The sequence below is a fragment of the Anomaloglossus baeobatrachus genome, chromosome 2 (genome assembly GCF_048569485.1).
Source record: "Anomaloglossus baeobatrachus isolate aAnoBae1 chromosome 2, aAnoBae1.hap1, whole genome shotgun sequence".
Lineage (NCBI taxonomy): Eukaryota > Metazoa > Chordata > Amphibia > Anura > Aromobatidae > Anomaloglossus > Anomaloglossus baeobatrachus.
In genome coordinates this window covers 151,340,592-151,358,049 of record NC_134354.1, presented here as the reverse complement: position 1 = coordinate 151,358,049, position 17,458 = coordinate 151,340,592, and the positions used below count along the sequence as shown (strand labels likewise).

General features: G+C 52.7%; 1 protein-coding gene across 3 annotated transcripts in view; it reads right to left on the bottom strand.

Moving 5' to 3' along the window:
• Positions 1-17,458, bottom strand: part of POLA1 (DNA polymerase alpha 1, catalytic subunit) — a 513,667-nt gene that overhangs the window by 441,869 nt on the left and 54,340 nt on the right. For all 3 annotated transcript variants that reach the window (XM_075335453.1, XM_075335456.1, XM_075335455.1), the window contains exon 11: positions 11,874-11,986. In XM_075335453.1, coding sequence (XP_075191568.1) covers positions 11,874-11,986 — 113 coding nt within the window. The remainder of the gene's footprint in view (positions 1-11,873; positions 11,987-17,458) is intronic.

Below are 17,458 nucleotides of genomic sequence, written 5' to 3'. Positions count from 1 at the left end.
GTTGAGGTCCCATGGGTCCAGCGGCCGTTTGTACGGAGGAACTAGATGGGAAACGCCCTGGAGGAAGGTCTTGACTTGCGGTTTTTGAGCCAGGCGGCATTGGTAGAAGATTGAGAGCGCTGAGACCTGCCTTTAAGGGAACTGAGAGCCAACCCCGCTTGCAAGCCAGACTGTAGAAAATCGAGAATTCTGGGGATGGCCAGAGGCATAGGCTGGACGTTAGTTTCCACGCACCATGAAAGAAAGATTTTCCACATACGGTGGTAAATACGGGATGAAGCAGGCTTTCGGGCGCTGATCATGGTGGCAATAACCGCGGGGGAGAATCCCGCTCTTGTTAATATCCAGGTCTCAATGGCCATGCCGTCAGCTTCAGGGCTCTGGAATTCTGATGAGAAATGGGCCCTTGGGTCAGCAAGTCTGGGATGTCTGGAAGGCGCCACGGTGCGTCTGTGACCATTTGTACTAATTCGGCGTACCAGGCACGCCTGGGCCAGTCCGGTGCTATCAGTATCACCGGGACTCCCTCTGCCTTGATCTTCCTGATTACCCGCGGCAGCAGGGTTAGAGGTGGAAATATATAAGGCAGGCGGAAGTGGTGCCAGGAGCAGACTAGAGCATCCGCGCCGATGGACTGCGGGTCGGGTGATCTGGCTATGAACGCGGGTACCTTTGCATTCAACCTTGAGGCCATTAGGTCCACGTCTGGTGTGCCCCAACGAGTGCAGATGTGTAGAAACACATCTGGGTGGAGGGACCATTCTCCGGCAGCCAGGCCTTGGCGACTCAAAGTCTGCTGCCCAGTTCTCTACCCCCGGTATGTGTACTGCTGATATCACTGATCCCGTCGATTCAGCCCAGCTGAGGATCTTGTGGGCCTCGAGATAAGCCGCTTTGCTTCGGGTGCCCCCCTGCCGATTGATATAGGCTACAGCTGTCGCATTGTCCAATTGGACTCGAATCTGACGACCTGCTAGCAGAGGGCTGAGCGCTCTGAGCGCGAGGAAGATCGCGATGAGTTCCAGGATGTTGATGGGGAGGGAAGACTCCTGGGGCGTCCAACGTCCTTGAGCAGTGTGGTGCCGGTACACTGCTCCCCAGCCTAGGAGGCTGGCCTCCGTGGTCAGGACCAGCCAGTTCACTGGGAGAAAAGATCTCCCCTTCGATAGGTATGAGGACCGAAACCACCAGCGGAGTGAGTACCTGACTGAAGGCGTCAGGTGAAGATGTCTGTCCAGGGAGAAGGGGCTCTTGTCCCAGGCCGCTAGAAGGGCTAGCTGCAGTGGGCGGAGGTGCAGTTGAGCAAATGGTACTGCTTCCATAGCCGCCACCATCCTGCCGAGCACTTTCATGCTGAATCGAATGGAGCGAGACGGAGGACGTAGAAGGCAGCGTACCGCTCGTTGAAGAGCGAACGCCTTGTCCTGAGGGAGAAGGATCAAGCCCCGACGGGTGTCCAGGGACATGCCCAGGAAAGTGATGGATCGTGATGGGATCGGGGATGATTTGTCCAGATTCACTAGCCACCCTAAGCGGGATAGGGTGTCCACAGTGATTTGTACGCTGGTTGAGCAGTCGCGGAAGGAGGGGGCCTTGATGAGGAGGTCGTCCAAGTAAGGGAGAACGACTACTCTCCTGGTGTGAAGGACGCTCATGGCGGCCGCCATGACTTTGGTGAAGACCCTTGGTGCGGTGGCAAGGCCGAAGGGTAGAGCTACGAATTGAAAGTGGGAGTCCTGAATTGCGAAGCGGAGGAACTTTTGGTGATCTGGGGTGATGGGTATGTGCAGGTAGGCATCCTTGATGTCTATGGAGGCGAGGAATTCCCCTTCGACCATGGATGCAATAATGGACCTTAGGGACTCCATTCTGAATCTCCGTATGTGCACATGCTTGTTTAGGTGTTTGTGGTCCAGGATGGGTCGAACTGACCCATCCTTTTTGAGGACCACAAAGAGGTTGAAATAAAAACCCCCGAACTTCTCGTCGTCTGGGACAGGTATTATCACTCCTGCTGTTTGGAGCGAGTGGATTGCTGAGAAAAAAGCTTTGCGTCGTTTTCGAGTCTTTGGGGGGTTTGAGAGAAAGAACCGACTCGGGGGTTTGGTCCGAAATTCTATGTGGTAATCGGAAGACACAAGGTCTCGCACCCATTTGTCGTCTGAGGCGGCAGCCCAGATGTGTTGAAAGAGCCGCAGTCGACCTCCTACAATGAGTGTGTCTTCCGGGGCGCCTAAGGAGTCATGAGGGGGGAAAACGTCATGGCCGAGTCTCCCTAGTCCTGGACTGTTTCGGTCTAGGCTGCCATGACGAAGTGGGTTTCGGGGAGAGCTGAGAAGGTCGGTCCCTGCGTAGTCCACGTTTGGTGGCGGGGACAGCATGGGATGTCAACCAACCAAATGAGTTCCGAAAGGAGCGGAACGAGGACTGTGGACGTCTGGTGAAGGACGTCCTGGACTTCAGCTGGGGGAGGGAGGTACTCTTTCCTCCCGTCGCGTCAGAAATGAGCTTGTCCAGACGTTCGCCAAACAATCGGTCTGGAAAAAAAAGGAAGGCCCGTGAGAGACTTGGAGGCAGAGTCTGCTCGCCATTGTCTGAGCCAGAGAGCTCTACGGATGGCTATGGTATTTGAGGCGGCAAACGCTGCGCAGGTAGCAGCGTCCATGGAGGCCTGGATGAGGTACTCCGCCACAGCGGCAATTTGAGCTGTTACCTCTGTGAAGGTCTGAGTGAACTGGGATTCCTCAAGCGAAGTGTTAAGGGATTCTGCCCAGACCGAGATCGCCTTTGCGACCCACACAGAGCCAAAGGAGGGCGAGAGGGAGGAACCCGCAGCCTCAAAAGCAGAGCGGGCGAGGTGCTCCACCTGTCTGTCTGTCGGGTCCTTAATGGAAGAACCATCGGGTAAAGACAGGAGTGTCTTTGTGGTAAGGCGGGAGAACAGGGGGTCGACCGAGGGCGGATCGGCCCAGCCCTTAGAGGCAGGTGAGGCAAAAGGATACCGGGACTCCATGAGTTTTCGGTTACCGAAGCGTCTGTCAGGCTTCTCCCTTTGCTTTGTGAGGATATCCTGAAACTTGGGTGATCAGCGAAAACCTTTTGGGGTTTCCTTGCTCTCTTAAAGGAGACCGCATGGTCAGTGGTAGTGGATGGGGAATCCTCCACATGCAGAGTTTGGTTGATTGCTGCTATAAGGGAGTCTATTGCAGTTTGATCATCTGGGGAGGGTGAAACCAAGGAATCATCCTGGTACAAACAGCATTCTCCCTCCTCCAGCTCTTCAGAAGCCATGGAGTGTGTGGGAGAGCCTGCTCTGTGTGCTCCCGAGGGAGAGCCCGCTGGAGACACCCGGCCGTGTGCCCTTTTCCTGATCCCTGCAAGCGGTGAAGCATGTGCCCGGATTACCTCAGAAGGATCCTCCACAGGGGTATCCTCAGGCTGCGTTCCGTCCAGGGACCCAGAAGGGTGTGGAGGACGACATTGCATAGCCAGAAGCAGGTTCTGAGACAGTTTTTCCATGGATTGGGACAGAAACTGTGCCCATTCCGGTGGGCTGGGGGCCCTAGGCTCTAGGCCGGTGGTGGCAGGGGGGTCTTGGGGGGCTATAGGGGCACAGGACTCACAGAGAGAAGAGGTGTGTTTACGTGGTAGCTCAGCGTGGCAGGCAGTGCAGGCTGAGTAATAGACTATGTGGGCCTTAGTACTCTTAGTGCCCTTAGATTTCTGCATGTTCCTAATAGGAGTATGCCAGGAGGGGGAGCAATGCTCAGCAGAGCTACAATTGATAGCAAGCACCTCACCAGAATCAGCCTATGACCCTGTCCTCAGGAAGGCTTAAGCTCTATGAAGATCTTGCACGCTTCCCTGGGGGGCGGGGCTTATCGATGCCGTGGGGGGCGGGGCTTAGCGCTAAAAGAGCAGGAAGATGAGTCAGTGTGCCCCCCCCTGCTGTGGGTAGTAAAAACCAGCAGGAAGGAAGCTTCTGAGTTTTCCTCCCTCTCTCTACAGTCAGCACACAGCTTATCAGCGGTTGTTATCAGCCGACTTTGCTAGAGCAAATAAACAGAGCAGATAATACACAGTGTGAGTCCCTGAGCCCTGGGTCCTCCCCCTGCCACCGGGAAATTATCTGCAAGACTTTCTGCAAACAGCAGAACTTCCCCCTCCTCCAGCCAGCAAGCTAGAGAAAGTTAACACTGTGTGTGCAGGATCCTTGCTCCTTGCACATAATAAATACTGTAAATGGCCTGGGAGCCTTCCCTGCAGTGTCCTTTCTCCCTTTGTCTGGGAAACCAGTCAGGGGGGATCTCACCTTAAAACACTGCTTTCCAGGCAGTGAAAATAGCAGAGTCAGCTTGCTGCGTCGGTGTCATATTCAACTCAGAGCCTGCAGAGAGGGGCTGAGGAATTAGTGCCATCTTCATCTCAGAGCCTGCAGAGAGGGGCTGAGGAATTGGGCTATAGGGCACAGGCCTCTACCCTGGGCTTTGGAAAATCGGTGTCTGTGGAACCAGTCGTCCAGCCCAGGATCCAGCGTCACGGGAGGGGGTACGTGTAGGCAACGCTTCACGTTCCCGCCCGTTGATGGTAGTGGGAGATCGGTCCCAAAAGGAAACCGTCGCCCTCAAAAGAAGGGAATTTTGTTTACTTACCGTAAATTCCTTTTCTTCTAGCTCCAATTGGGAGACCCAGACAATTGACAATTGACAATTGGGGTGTATAGGCTATGCCTCCGGAGGCCGCACAAAGTATTACACTAAAAGTGTAAAGCCCCTCCCCTTCTGCCTATACACCCCCCGTGCTCCCACGGGCTCCTCAGTTTTGGTGCAAAAGCAAGAAGGAGGAAAAGAATTATAAACTGGTTTAAAGTAAATTCAATCCGAAGGAATATCGGAGAACTGAAACCATTCAACATGAACAACATGTGTACACACAAAAAAACAGGGCGGGTGCTGGGTCTCCCAATTGGAGCTAGAAGAAAAGGAATTTACGGTAAGTAAACAAAATTCCCTTCTTTGTCGCTCCATTGGGAGACCCAGACAATTGGGACGTCCAAAAGCAGTCCCTGGGTGGGTAAAATAATACCTCGTGATAGAGCCGTAAAACGGCCCCTTCCTACAGGTGGGCAACCGCCGCCTGAAGGACTCGTCTACCTAGGCTGGCATCCGCCGAAGCATAGGTATGCACCTGATAGTGTTTCGTGAAAGTGTGCAGGCTCGACCAGGTAGCTGCCTGACACACCTGCTGAGCCGTAGCCTGGTGCCTCAAAGCCCAGGACGCGCCCACGGCTCTGGTAGAATGGGCCTTCAGCCCTGAGGGAACCGGAAGCCCAGCAGAACGGTAAGCTTCGAGAATTGGTTCCTTGATCCACCGAGCCAGGGTTGATTTGGAAGCCTGTGACCCTTTACGCTGGCCAGCGACAAGGACAAAGAGTGCATCCGAGCGGCGCAGGGGCGCCGTCCGAGAAATGTAGAGCCTGAGTGCTCTCACCAGATCTAACAAGTGCAAATCCTTTTCACATTGGTGAACCGGATGAGGACAAAAAGAAGGTAAGGAGATATCCTGATTGAGATGAAAGGGGGATACCACTTTAGGGAGAAATTCCGGAACCGGACGCAGAACCACCTTGTCCTGGTGAAACACCAGGAAAGGGGCTTTGCATGACAGCGCTGCTAGCTCAGACACTCTCCGAAGTGAAGTGACTGCTACTAGAAAAACCACTTTCTGCGAAAGGCGTGAGAGAGAAATATCTCTCATTGGCTCGAATGGTGGTTTCTGAAGAACCATCAGCACCCTGTTCAGATCCCAGGGTTCTAACGGCCGCTTGTAAGGAGGAACGATGTGACAAACCCCCTGCAGGAACGTGCGTACCTGTGGCAGTCTGGCTAGGCGCTTCTGGAAAAACACAGAGAGCGCTGAGACTTGTCCCTTAAGGGAGCCGAGCGACAAACCCTTTTCCAGTCCAGATTGAAGGAAGGACAGAAAAGTGGGCAAGGCAAAAGGCCAGGGAGAAAAACCCTGAGCAGAGCACCACGACAGGAAAATTTTCCACGTCCTGTGGTAGATCTTGGCGGACGTTGGTTTCCTAGCCTGTCTCATAGTGGCAATGACGTCTTGAGATAACCCTGAAGACGCTAGGATCCAGGACTCAATGGCCACACAGTCAGGTTGAGGGCCGCAGAATTCAGATGGAAAAACGGCCCTTGAGATAGCAAGTCTGGTCGGTCTGGTAGTGCCCACGGTTGGCCGACCGTGAGATGCCACAGATCCGGGTACCACGACAGCCTCGGCCAGTCTGGAGCGACGAGGATGACGCGGCGGCAGTCGGCCCTGATCTTGCGTAACACTCTGGGCAACAGTGCCAATGGAGGAAACACATAAGGGAGCTGAAACTGCGACCAATCCTGAACTAAGGCGTCTGCCGCCAGAGCTCTGGGATCTTGAGACCGTGCCATGAACGTCGGTACCTTGTTGTTGTGCCAGGACGCCATGAGGTCGACGTCCGGCATCCCCCAGCGGCAACAGATCTCCTGAAACACGTCCGGGTGAAGGGACCATTCCCCTGCGTCCATGCCCTGGCGACTGAGATAATCTGCTTCCCAGTTTCCCACGCCTGGGATGTGAACTGCAGAGATGGTGGAGGCCGTGGCTTCCACCCACATCAAAATCCGCCGGACTTCCTGGAAGGCTTGCCGACTGCGTGTGCCGCCTTGGTGGTTGATGTATGCCACCGCTGTGGAATTGTCCGACTGAATTCGGATCTGCTTGCCTTCCAGCCACTGCTGGAACGCTTTCAGGGCAAGATACACTGCCCTTATCTCCAGAACATTGATCTGAAGCGAGGACTCTTGCTGGGTCCACGTACCCTGAGCCCTGTGGTGGAGAAAAACCGCTCCCCACCCTGACAGACTCGCGTCCGTCGTGACCACCTCCCAGGATGGGGGTAGGAAGGATTTCCCCTTCGATAATGAAGTGGGAAGAAGCCACCACCGAAGGGAAGCTTTGGTCACCTGAGAGAGGGAGACGTTCCTGTCGAGGGACGTCGGCTTCCTGTCCCATTTGCGTAGGATGTCCCATTGAAGAGGAGGCAGGTGAAACTGCGCGAAAGGGACTGCCTCCATTGCTGCCACCATCTTCCCCAGGAAGTGCATGAGGCGCCTCAAGGGGTGTGACTGGCCTTGAAGGAGAGATTGTACCCCTTTCTGTAGTAACCGCTGCTTGATCAGCGGAAGCTTCACTATCGCTGAGAGGGTATGAAACTCCATGCCAAGGTATGTCAGCGATTGGGCCGGTGTCAGATTTGACTTTGGCAAATTGATGATCCACCCGAAACTCTGGAGAGTCTCCAGGGTAGCGTCGAGGCTGTGTTGGCATGCCTCTTGAGAGGGTGCCTTGATCAACAGATCGTCCAAGTACGGGATCACCGAGTGACCCTGAGAGTGGAGGACCGCTACTACAGTAGCCATAACCTTGGTGAAAATCCGTGGGGCTGTTGCCAGGCCGAACGGCAGTGCCACGAACTGCAGGTGTTCGTTTTCTATGGCGAAGCGCAAGAAGCGCTGGTGCTCTGGAGCAATCGGTACGTGGAGATAAGCATCTTTGATATCGATCGATGCAAGGAAATCTCCTTGGGACATTGAGGCGATGACGGAGCGGAGGGATTCCATCCGGAACCGCCTGGTCTTTACGTGTTTGTTGAGAAGTTTCAGGTCCAGGACAGGACGGAAAGACCCGTCCTTCTTTGGGACCACAAACAAGTTGGAGTAAAAACCGTGGCCCTGTTGCTGAAGAGGAACAGGGACCACCACTCCTTCTGCCTTCAGAGTGCCCAGCGCCTGCAGAAGAGCCTCGGCTCGCTCGGGAGGCGGGGATGACCTGAAGAATCGAGTCGGGGGACGAGAGGTGAACTCTATCTTGTAACCGTGAGACAGAATGTCTCTCACCCAACGGTCTTTTACCCGTGGCAGCCAGGTGTCGCAAAAGCGGGAGAGCCTGCCACCGACCGAGGATGCGGAGTGAGGAGGCCGAAAGTCATGAGGAAGCCGCTTTGGTAGCGGCACCTCCGGTGGTCTTTTTAGGACGTGACTTAGACCGCCATACATCAGAGTTCCTTTGATCTTTCTGAGGCCTTTTGGACGAGGAGAATTGGGACCTGCCCGCGCCCCGAAAGGACCGAAACCTCGACTGCCCCCTCCTCTGTTGGGGTATGTTCGGTTTGGGCTGGGGTAAGGATGTATCCTTTCCCTTGGATTGTTTGATGATTTCATCCAAACGCTCGCCAAACAATCGGTCGCCAGAAATTGGCAAACTGGTTAAGCGCTTTTTGGAAGCAGAATCTGCCTTCCATTCCCGTAGCCACAAGGCCCTGCGTAGTACCACCGAATTGGCGGCTGCAACCGCCGTACGGCTCGCAGAGTCCAGGACAGCATTAATAGCGTAAGACGCAAATGCCGACGTCTGAGTGGTTATGGACGCCACCTGTGGCGCGGACGTGCGTGTGGCTGCGTCAATTTGCGCTTGACCTGCTGAGATAGCTTGTAGCGCCCATACGGCTGCGAATGCTGGGGCAAAAGAAGCGCCGATAGCTTCATAGATGGATTTCAACCAGAGCTCCATCTGCCTGTCAGTGGCATCTTTGAGTGAAGCCCCATCTTCCACTGCAAGTATGGATCTAGCTGCCAGTCTGGAGATTGGAGGATCCACTTTGGGACACTGAGCCCAACTTTTGACCACGTCAGGGGGAAAGGGATAACGTGTATCCTTAAGGCGCTTAGAAAAACGCTTATCTGGACAAGCATGGTGATTCTGGACTGCCTCTCTGAAATCAGAGTGGTCCAGAAACATACTCGGTGTACGCTTGGGAAACCTGAAACGGAATTTCTTCTGCTGAGAAGCCGACTCCTCCGCCGGAGGAGCTGAGGGAGAAATATCCAGCATTAGATTGATGGACGCAATAAGATCGGTCACTATGGCGTCCCCGTCAGGAGTATCAAGGTTGAGAGCGGCCTCAGGATCAGAATCCTGATCAACTGACTCCGCTTCATCAACCAGAGATTCCCCCCTCTGAGACCCTGCACAATATGATGATGTCGAGGGAAATTCTAAGCGAGCTCGCTTAGTCGGTCTGGGGCTGGGGTCTGTGTCAGAACCCTCAGCCTGGGACCCATGAGATACCCCGGGAGGACATTGTTGGTCCAACTGAGGTGGGCCAGGGAACAAAGATTCAACAGAGTCCCTGTGCTGAGATACCGGCCTGGACTGCAAGGCTTCTAGTATCTTAGCCATAGTCTCAGAGAGTTTTGCAAACTCCGTCCCCGTCACCTGGACAGTGTCAGCAGGTGGCTCCCCCTGGGCCCCTCTTAGCAGAGGCTCTGGCTGAGTAAGTGCCACAGGGGCCGAACAGTGCACACAATGAGGGTCAGTGGAACCTGCCGGTAGCGGGGTCGTACATGCGGCGCAGGCAGCATAAAAAGCCTGTGTTTTGGCACCCCTGCCTTTCGTGGGCGCCATGCTATTATCTTCCCTGAGCAACACAATAGGGTATATAGCCAGAAATCAACTGTGCACCATACAGTGTAAAATATATATACCATAAACATATAATGTTACACTACTGCACAATGGGGCTAGCACCACAGGTGCTGCTTACCACCCGCTTAAAGCGGTTGTGAGGCCACCAGAGTCCCTGCCTGGGTCTCCCAGACTTTGTCCCCCTCTGCAGCGTCCGAGGAGCTGACAGGAATGGCTGCCGGCGTCCTGAGGAGAGGAGGGAGCCGTGGGCGTGACCCAGAAAGTGCGGGAACTGGTGCCCGCACTGTGCACAGTGAGGGGGGTGGAGTATGCAAAGCATGCTCCAGCCCTCAGTGCTGCTCGTTCTGTGCAGCGTCCCGCCCTTCCCCTGCCTGTCAGGGCTGGGGGTGGGAAGAAAGGAAACTAGGCCGCAAAAAGCCGGGGACTCTAGTAATAAACGCGGCCGCCGTAAAAGCGCGGCCGGCGTGGAAGTCCCCGGCGCACTACAAGTCCCAGCCGCGCCGCGGTGTTTCCATGGCAGCGGCGGTCAGTGCGGCAGTCCCTATACATAAACACACTCAGCAGCGCTGAGTGTGTAATGGCACATATTAACCCGGTCAGCGCCGCGGTCCCCGGTGCACTAGCACACCCAGCAAAGCTGGAGTGTTGCTGTGCGCTGTCCCCACAGGGATACAGAGTACCTCCAAGTAGCAGGGCCATGTCCCTGAACGATACCCGGCTCCTATCCAGCAGGCTCCACAGGAGTTGTGGATGAAGCACGGTCTCAGTGCCTGGAGACCGATAGGATCCCACTTCACCCAGAGCCCGAAGGGGGATGGGGAAGGAAAACAGCATGTGGGCTCCAGCCTCCGTACCCGCAATGGATACCTCAACCTTAACCACACCGCCGACAAGAGTGGGGTGAGAAGGGAGCATGCTGGGGGCCCTATATGGGCCCACTTTTCTTCCATCCGATATAGTCAGCAGCTGCTGCTGACCAATCTGTGGAGCTGTGCGTGCATGTCTGCCTCCTTCGCACAAAGCAAAAAACTGAGGAGCCCGTGGGAGCACGGGGGGTGTATAGGCAGAAGGGGAGGGGCTTTACACTTTTAGTGTAATACTTTGTGCGGCCTCCGGAGGCATAGCCTATACACCCCAATTGTCAATTGTCAATTGTCTGGGTCTCCCAATGGAGCGACAAAGAAAATAAACCTTGAAAGGAAGTGCCTCCTATAGACACTAAGCTAAAACTGAGCTTGCCTGGCCCGGCCAGGGGGTGTATACTGCAGAGGAGGAGCTATGCTTTTGCATCTACTTAGTGTCCTCCTATGGATAGGCAGCATAACACCCATGGTCCTGTGTCCCCCAATGAGGCGTCAGAGAAAGTAAATTTTGCATTTCATTTGGAAATCAACATCTTAGAACACTGAGCAACGGTCCAGTTCTTTTTCTCCTTGGCCCAGGTAAGGCACTTCTGGCGTTGCCTATTGGTCATGAGTGGCTTGACACAAGGAATGCGACAGTTGTAGCCCATGTCCTGGATACGTCTGTGTGTGGTGGCTCTTGAAGCACTGACTCCAGCAGCAGTCTACTCCTTGTAAATCTCCCCCAAATTTTTGAATGACCTTTTCTGAACAATCCTTTCAAGGCTGCAGGGTTGCTTGTGCACCTTTTTCTACCACACTTTTTCTTTCCATTGAACTTTACATTAATATGATAGGATACAGCAATCTGAAAAGCCAGCTTCATTAGCCATGACCTTTTGTGGCTTACCCTCCTTGTGGAGTGTGTCAATGACTGCCTTCTGGACATCTGTCAAGTCAGCAGTCTTTCTCATGATTGTGTAGCCTACTGAACCAGACTTAAGGCCCTGTCACACACAGAGATAAATCTTTGGCAGATCTGTGGTTGCAGTGAAATCATGGACATATTGTTCCATTTGTACACAGCCACAAAGCTGGCACTGATTGTCCACAATTTCACTGCAACCACAGATCTGCAGCAGATTTATCTGTGTGTGTGACAGGGCCTTAAGGAACCATTTTAAATGCTTATAAAGCCTTTGCAGGTGTTTCGTGGTAATTATTCTAATTTTCTGAGATAATGACTTTTGGGTTTTCATTGGCTGTAAGCCATAATCATCAACATAACAGAAATAAACACTTGAAATAGATCACTCTGTGTGTAATGACTATATAATACAGTATATGTGTTTCCCTTGAATTACTGAAATTAACTTTTTGATGATATTGTAACTTATTGAGATACACTTGTATCTTATAGATAGAGGTGGATTTGGTTACAATGTGCACAGTGTTTCATTGCTTATTCTATAAAAACACTCAACACCAAAATGTACTTACAGTCTCACGTGGCAGAAGATACACCGTGCGCTCAATGTTTTTTACGCTTACACAGCAACTGACAAATGTTTCTGCTGACTCAATCCAGACTTTCCCAAACAAGTACACAACACCTAGGAGGAAAAGAAAATAAAAATCAAATGGTACACTGGAAAATAAACACACACAAGTATCGCAGGTAGACAGAATATCAGAATGAACTAGAGGCACAATCTCCGGATCATTAAAAAAAATAAGTAATCGCACTGAAGAGAGCTGTGAAAACACTGCAATATACAGGAGCAGCTCAGTCTGCCTAACAAGTAGACCAGAATGTGTTTTTTTATTACACCACAGAGGTGGTTTCACATGTTTTGAATGCGATATTAAACTTTAGACTCATAAAAAAAGAAAAAACTAAGAAGTCTGATGAAACCAGTTGTCTAGCTTAACCCATTCAGCCCCCAGCCGTTTTCCATTTTTCTGGGGTTTTTTTTGCTCCCCTTCTTCCGAGAGCCTAACTGCTTGTTTTTTGCAGGACGAGTTGTACTTTTAAATGAAACCATAAGCTTTACCATATAGTGTACTGGAAAAAAGCAAAAAAAATTCCAAGTTTGGAAAAACTGCAAAAAATAGTGTGATCGCACAATATTTTTTGGGATATTTTATTCACCATGTTCACTATATATCACTGATATGTGGGTGTGATGCCTCAGGTCGGTGCGAGTTTGTAGACACCAAACATGTATATCTTCACTTGTATCTAAGAGGTTAAAAAAAATTAACAAGTTTGTCCAAAAAAAAATGGCGCATGTTTTGCGCCATTTTCCAAAACCCGTAGCGTTCTCATTTTTTGGGATCTATTGCTCAGTGACTGCTTATTTTTTGCATCTCCAGCTGGCGTTTTTAATGGAACCATTTTTGCACAGATGCTACGTTTTGATCGCCTGTTATTGCATTTTGCGCAAAACTTGTGGCGACCATAAAAAAACGTAATTTTGGCGTTTGGAATTTTTTTTGCCGCTAGTTCGTTTATCGATCAGATTAATTGATTTTATAATTTGATAGATCGGGCATTTCTGAACGCGGCGATACCAAATGTGTATATTTTTTAACCCTTTAATTTTCAATGGGACGAAAGGGAGTGAATTTGAACTTTTAGGTTGTTTTTTTTTTTAAACTTTTTTTTTTATTTTACTAGTCCCCCTAGGGGGCTATATGGATCAACAATCCGATCGCTCTGCCATAATTGTAGATTTCACCTACAGAGCGGAGAACTGCAGATATGGTGCTTTACTCTCAATGCTGGCACTAGGTCACTGAGAGAAAGTGACTCATATTAGCTACTGGCGTCATCACATGACCCTGTGCTACCGTGGCAACCACCAGAAGTCACATGATCACGCACGTGACTTCCGGTGGGGGCGGTGGTAAGTAAAAGTATTGGCCGCACACATATACATCTCGCTGCCAGAATTTGGCAGCAAGATTTAAGGGGTTAAAACTTGCGGGTGGAAGCGATTCCACTCGTAACTTGCAGGCACACATGTCACCTGTTTAATCAGCTGATGTGTGCGGATCGCTGCGGCGATGATAGTGACACAATCCATGAAGTACCCAGTACGTCATGGGTCGTTAAGGGCTTAAAGCAAAATGGTCACCAGACTTTCCCAATATAATCTAAGGCAACCTTTACCACCTATTTACAGCAGTCTAGCAACTTGCATGTAATCCCCAACCTACTCTGCATAGCCCAAAAAAGTAGATTTTGGGTACTCACCGTAAAATCTCTTTCTTGGAGCCTTCATTGGGGGACACAGAGACCATGGGTTGCATGCTGCTGCCACTAGGAGGCGACACTAAGCAAAAAACAAGGAAACTCCTCCTATGCAGTATACACCCACCAACTGGCAATTGTACCTCAGTTAGTGAGAAAGCAATAGGAGACAACAGTAGAACAAAACGCTCAGTCATACAGAAGTGGACATTAAACTCAACAGCCAACAGAAACATTGAACAGTAACACATGTCCAACACAAGGGCGGGTGCTGTGTCCCCCAATGAAGGCTCCAAGAAAGAGATTTTACGGTGAGTACCCAAAATCTACTTTTCTTTATCGCTTCATTGGGGGACACAGAGACCATGGGACGTCCTAAAGCAGTCCCGCGGGTGGGTCTAATGTTACTCTCAGGGCTGACCTCGGTCCACTGCAGCCTGCAGGACTCGTCTACCAATCGGAGGATGCGAAAGTGTGGACCCTGTAGAACCTAGTGAAAGTGTGGAGCGAAGACCAGGTGGCCGCTTTGCAGAGCTGCGACGCTGGAGCGTGGTGACGGACCGCCCACGAGGCTCCCACCGCCCTGGTGGAATGGGCCGTAATCCTGAGTGGGCGCATTCTCCCTCTTACCCGGTAGGCTTCCAGTACGGCAGAGCGAATCCATCGCGAAATGGAGGACTTGGAGGCAGGTAGGCCTCTGCGCGGGCCAGACGGAAGTACAAAAAGGGAATCCGACCGTCTGAATTGAGAGGTCCTGGAAATGTACAAACGGAGAGCTCTGACCAAGTCCAGCTTGTGGAGAAGAATCTCACGAGGGTGTGAAGGATTCGGACAAAAGGAGGGGAGAACAATGTCCTCGTTAAGATGGAAGGAGGAAACCACCTTGGGCAGAAAGGAAGGAACCGGACGGAGGACTACCTTATCCTGGTGGAAGACAAGATATGGAGAGCGGCAGGAAAGCGCCGCTAGCTCAGATACCCGCCTGATTGACGTGATGGCAACTAAGAAGGCGACCTTCCAAGAGAGGAACATGAGGGACGTCTCCTGCATAGGTTCGAAGGGAGAATGCTGGAGAACAGACAGAACCAGGTTAAGGTCCCAGGTCTCCACCGGAGGTTGAACGGGGGGCGCCGCATGCGCGGCTCCCTGAATGAATGTGCGAACCTGTGACCGAGAGGCAATCCTCCTTTGAAAGAGAATGGAAAGAGCAGACACCTGACCCTTGAGGGAGCTGAGTGCTAATCCAGCCTCCAGACCAGATTGTAGGAATGACAACAGAACTGGTAAGGAGAAGGTCATGGCTGTGACCTGGTTAGCTTCACACCAGCGGAAATAGGCCTTCCACGTCCGGTGGTAAATACGGGAAGAAGAAGGCTTCCGAGCTTTGATCATTGTCTGGATGACCTGTTCTGAGAATCCCGCGGAAGTTAGTACTGCGGCTTCAACAGCCATGCCGTTAAATTGAGCGACTGTGAATTCTGGTGAAGAAAAGGCCCTTGAGTGAGAAGATCCTGGACGTCTGGAAGTCTCCACGGAACGTCGGCGAGAAGGTGCACGAGCTCTGCGTACCACGGGCGTCGAGGCCAATCTGGGGCCACGAGAATCACCGGAACTCCCTCCGCCTTGATCTTCTTGACTAGCTTGGGTATAAGCGGAAGTGGAGGGAAGAGGAACGGCAGAGAGAACTGCGACCAGGGGATCGCTAGGGCGTCCGTTGCGAGCGCTAGTGGGTCTCTTGCCCTGGAGACGAACTGGGGAACCTTGTGATTCCACCTGGAGGCCAGGAGATCCACGTCGGGGGTCCCCCACCTGACACAGATCTGTTGGAAGATTCTGGGATTGAGGGACCATTCTCCGGTGTCGAGGCCCTCTCGGCTGAGGAAGTCGGCGGCCCAATTGTCCACGCCCGGGATGTGGACCGCCGAAATCGCTGGGATGTTCTGTTCGGCCCAGTCGAGGATTTGAGATACCTCTCTCATTGCCGCACGGCTGCGTGTTCCGCCTTGATTGTTTATGTAGGCCACAGTGGTTGCATTGTCGGACTGCACCCGAACTGGGTGTCCGCGAAGCAGAGCCTTCCAATGAAATAGAGCTAGGCGAACTGATCTGAGTTCCAAGATGTTGATGGGAAGTTTGGTTTCCGGCTCGGTCCAGCGACCCTGAACTGTGAGGTCCTGGAAAGTGGCTCCCCATCCTAGCAAGCTGGCGTCTGTCGTGACGACCCTCCGTCAAAGGGGAAGAAATGATCTCCCTTGGAGGGCGAGGGGAGAGCATCTCCACCATTCTAATGATTGTCTGACTCGAGGAGGGATTGCAATTGGTCGATCCAGGGAGTGAGGGGACTTGTCCCATGCTGCGAGGAGAAGACCTTGAAGGGGGCGAGTGCGGAATTGACTGTAGGGCACCGCTTGCATTGACGCCACCATCTTCCCGAGAATGCTCATGCAGTATCGAAGGGAGCAGCGAGGTGCGCGTTGGAGCTTCCAAATCCCCCTGAGAATAGCTGTGAGTTTGTCCTTGGGCAGAAGAACCTTCGCTTGCGAGGTATCGAAGATCATGCCGAGGAATGAGATGCGTTGAGACGGGATCAGAGATGACTTTGGTCTGTTGATCAACCAGCCGAGACGGGATAGAGTATCCAGAGTGATGTTGAGACTGTCGCGGCACTCCGCCGCCGAGGGAGCCTTGATCAAAATGTCGTCCAGATACGGGATGGCTAGAATTCCCCGGGTTCGAAGAATAGCCATGACAGTAGCCATCACCTTGGTGAAGACTCTGGGAGCTGTCGAGAGCCCGAATGGGAGAGCAGTGAACTGGAAGTGTTGCCCCTGAACCATGAAGCGTAGGAATCTCTGATGAGCTGGAAAGATCGGGATGTGGAGATAGGCGTCCTGGATGTCCACCGAGCAGAGGAACTCCCCTGGTTCCATGGACGCTATCACTGAGCGCAGAGACTCCATGCGGAATCGCCGGAGGCGGACCTGCCTGTTGAGACGCTTGAGATCCAGGATGGGGCGGACTGCGCCATTCTTCTTCGGTACCACAAAGAGGTTTGAATAAAAACCCCGGAATCTGTCTTGAGGGGGTACGGAGATGATGACCCCAGAGTCTCGCATGGCTTGAATGGCTGCGAAGAAGCCCTTTGTGAGGGAGGGATCCTTGGGGGGCTTGGACTGGACGAAGCGTGAGCGTGGGAGCGAAGAAAACTATCTTGTAGCCGTGAGAGACGACGTCTCGAACCCAGGCGTCGTCTATCACGGAAAGCCACGTGCTTCTGAATCTGCGGAGACGACCGCCGACCCTGGATGGGGACCCGGTGACGAGAGCCCAGTCATGCGGAGGAAAATCTGTGGGATCTGGACCTGGAGGACTTGGACTGCTGGCCACGGGAACGCCAGGAACGCCAGTGGGGTGCTGCCTTAAAGGAGGGCTTCCGTCTCTCCTGACGCGCCGGGGACCGCTCCCGACGTGAGTTGGCGTTGGTGGAGAATTGACGAAAGGGGCGAAAGGGAAAAAGCCGCCGCTTTGGAGGAGTACGAGGGGTCCTCTGTTGGGGGAGGAAGGTACTCTTGCCTCCCGTAGCCTCAGAGATGATCTTGTCCAGCTTTTCTCCGAATAGCCTGGTACCGACAAAGGGAAGACTGGTGAGAGACTTCTTGGATGCGGAGTCTGCGTTCCACGCCTTAAGCCACAGGGCTCTGCGGATTGCAGTAATGTTGCCGGCTGCCAGGGCAGCGGAAGCAGCAGAGTCAAGGGACGCAGCGACTAGATATTTTCCGGCGTGAGTGATCTGATCTGCCAGATCTGCCAGCTCTGGTCTGGGAGCATC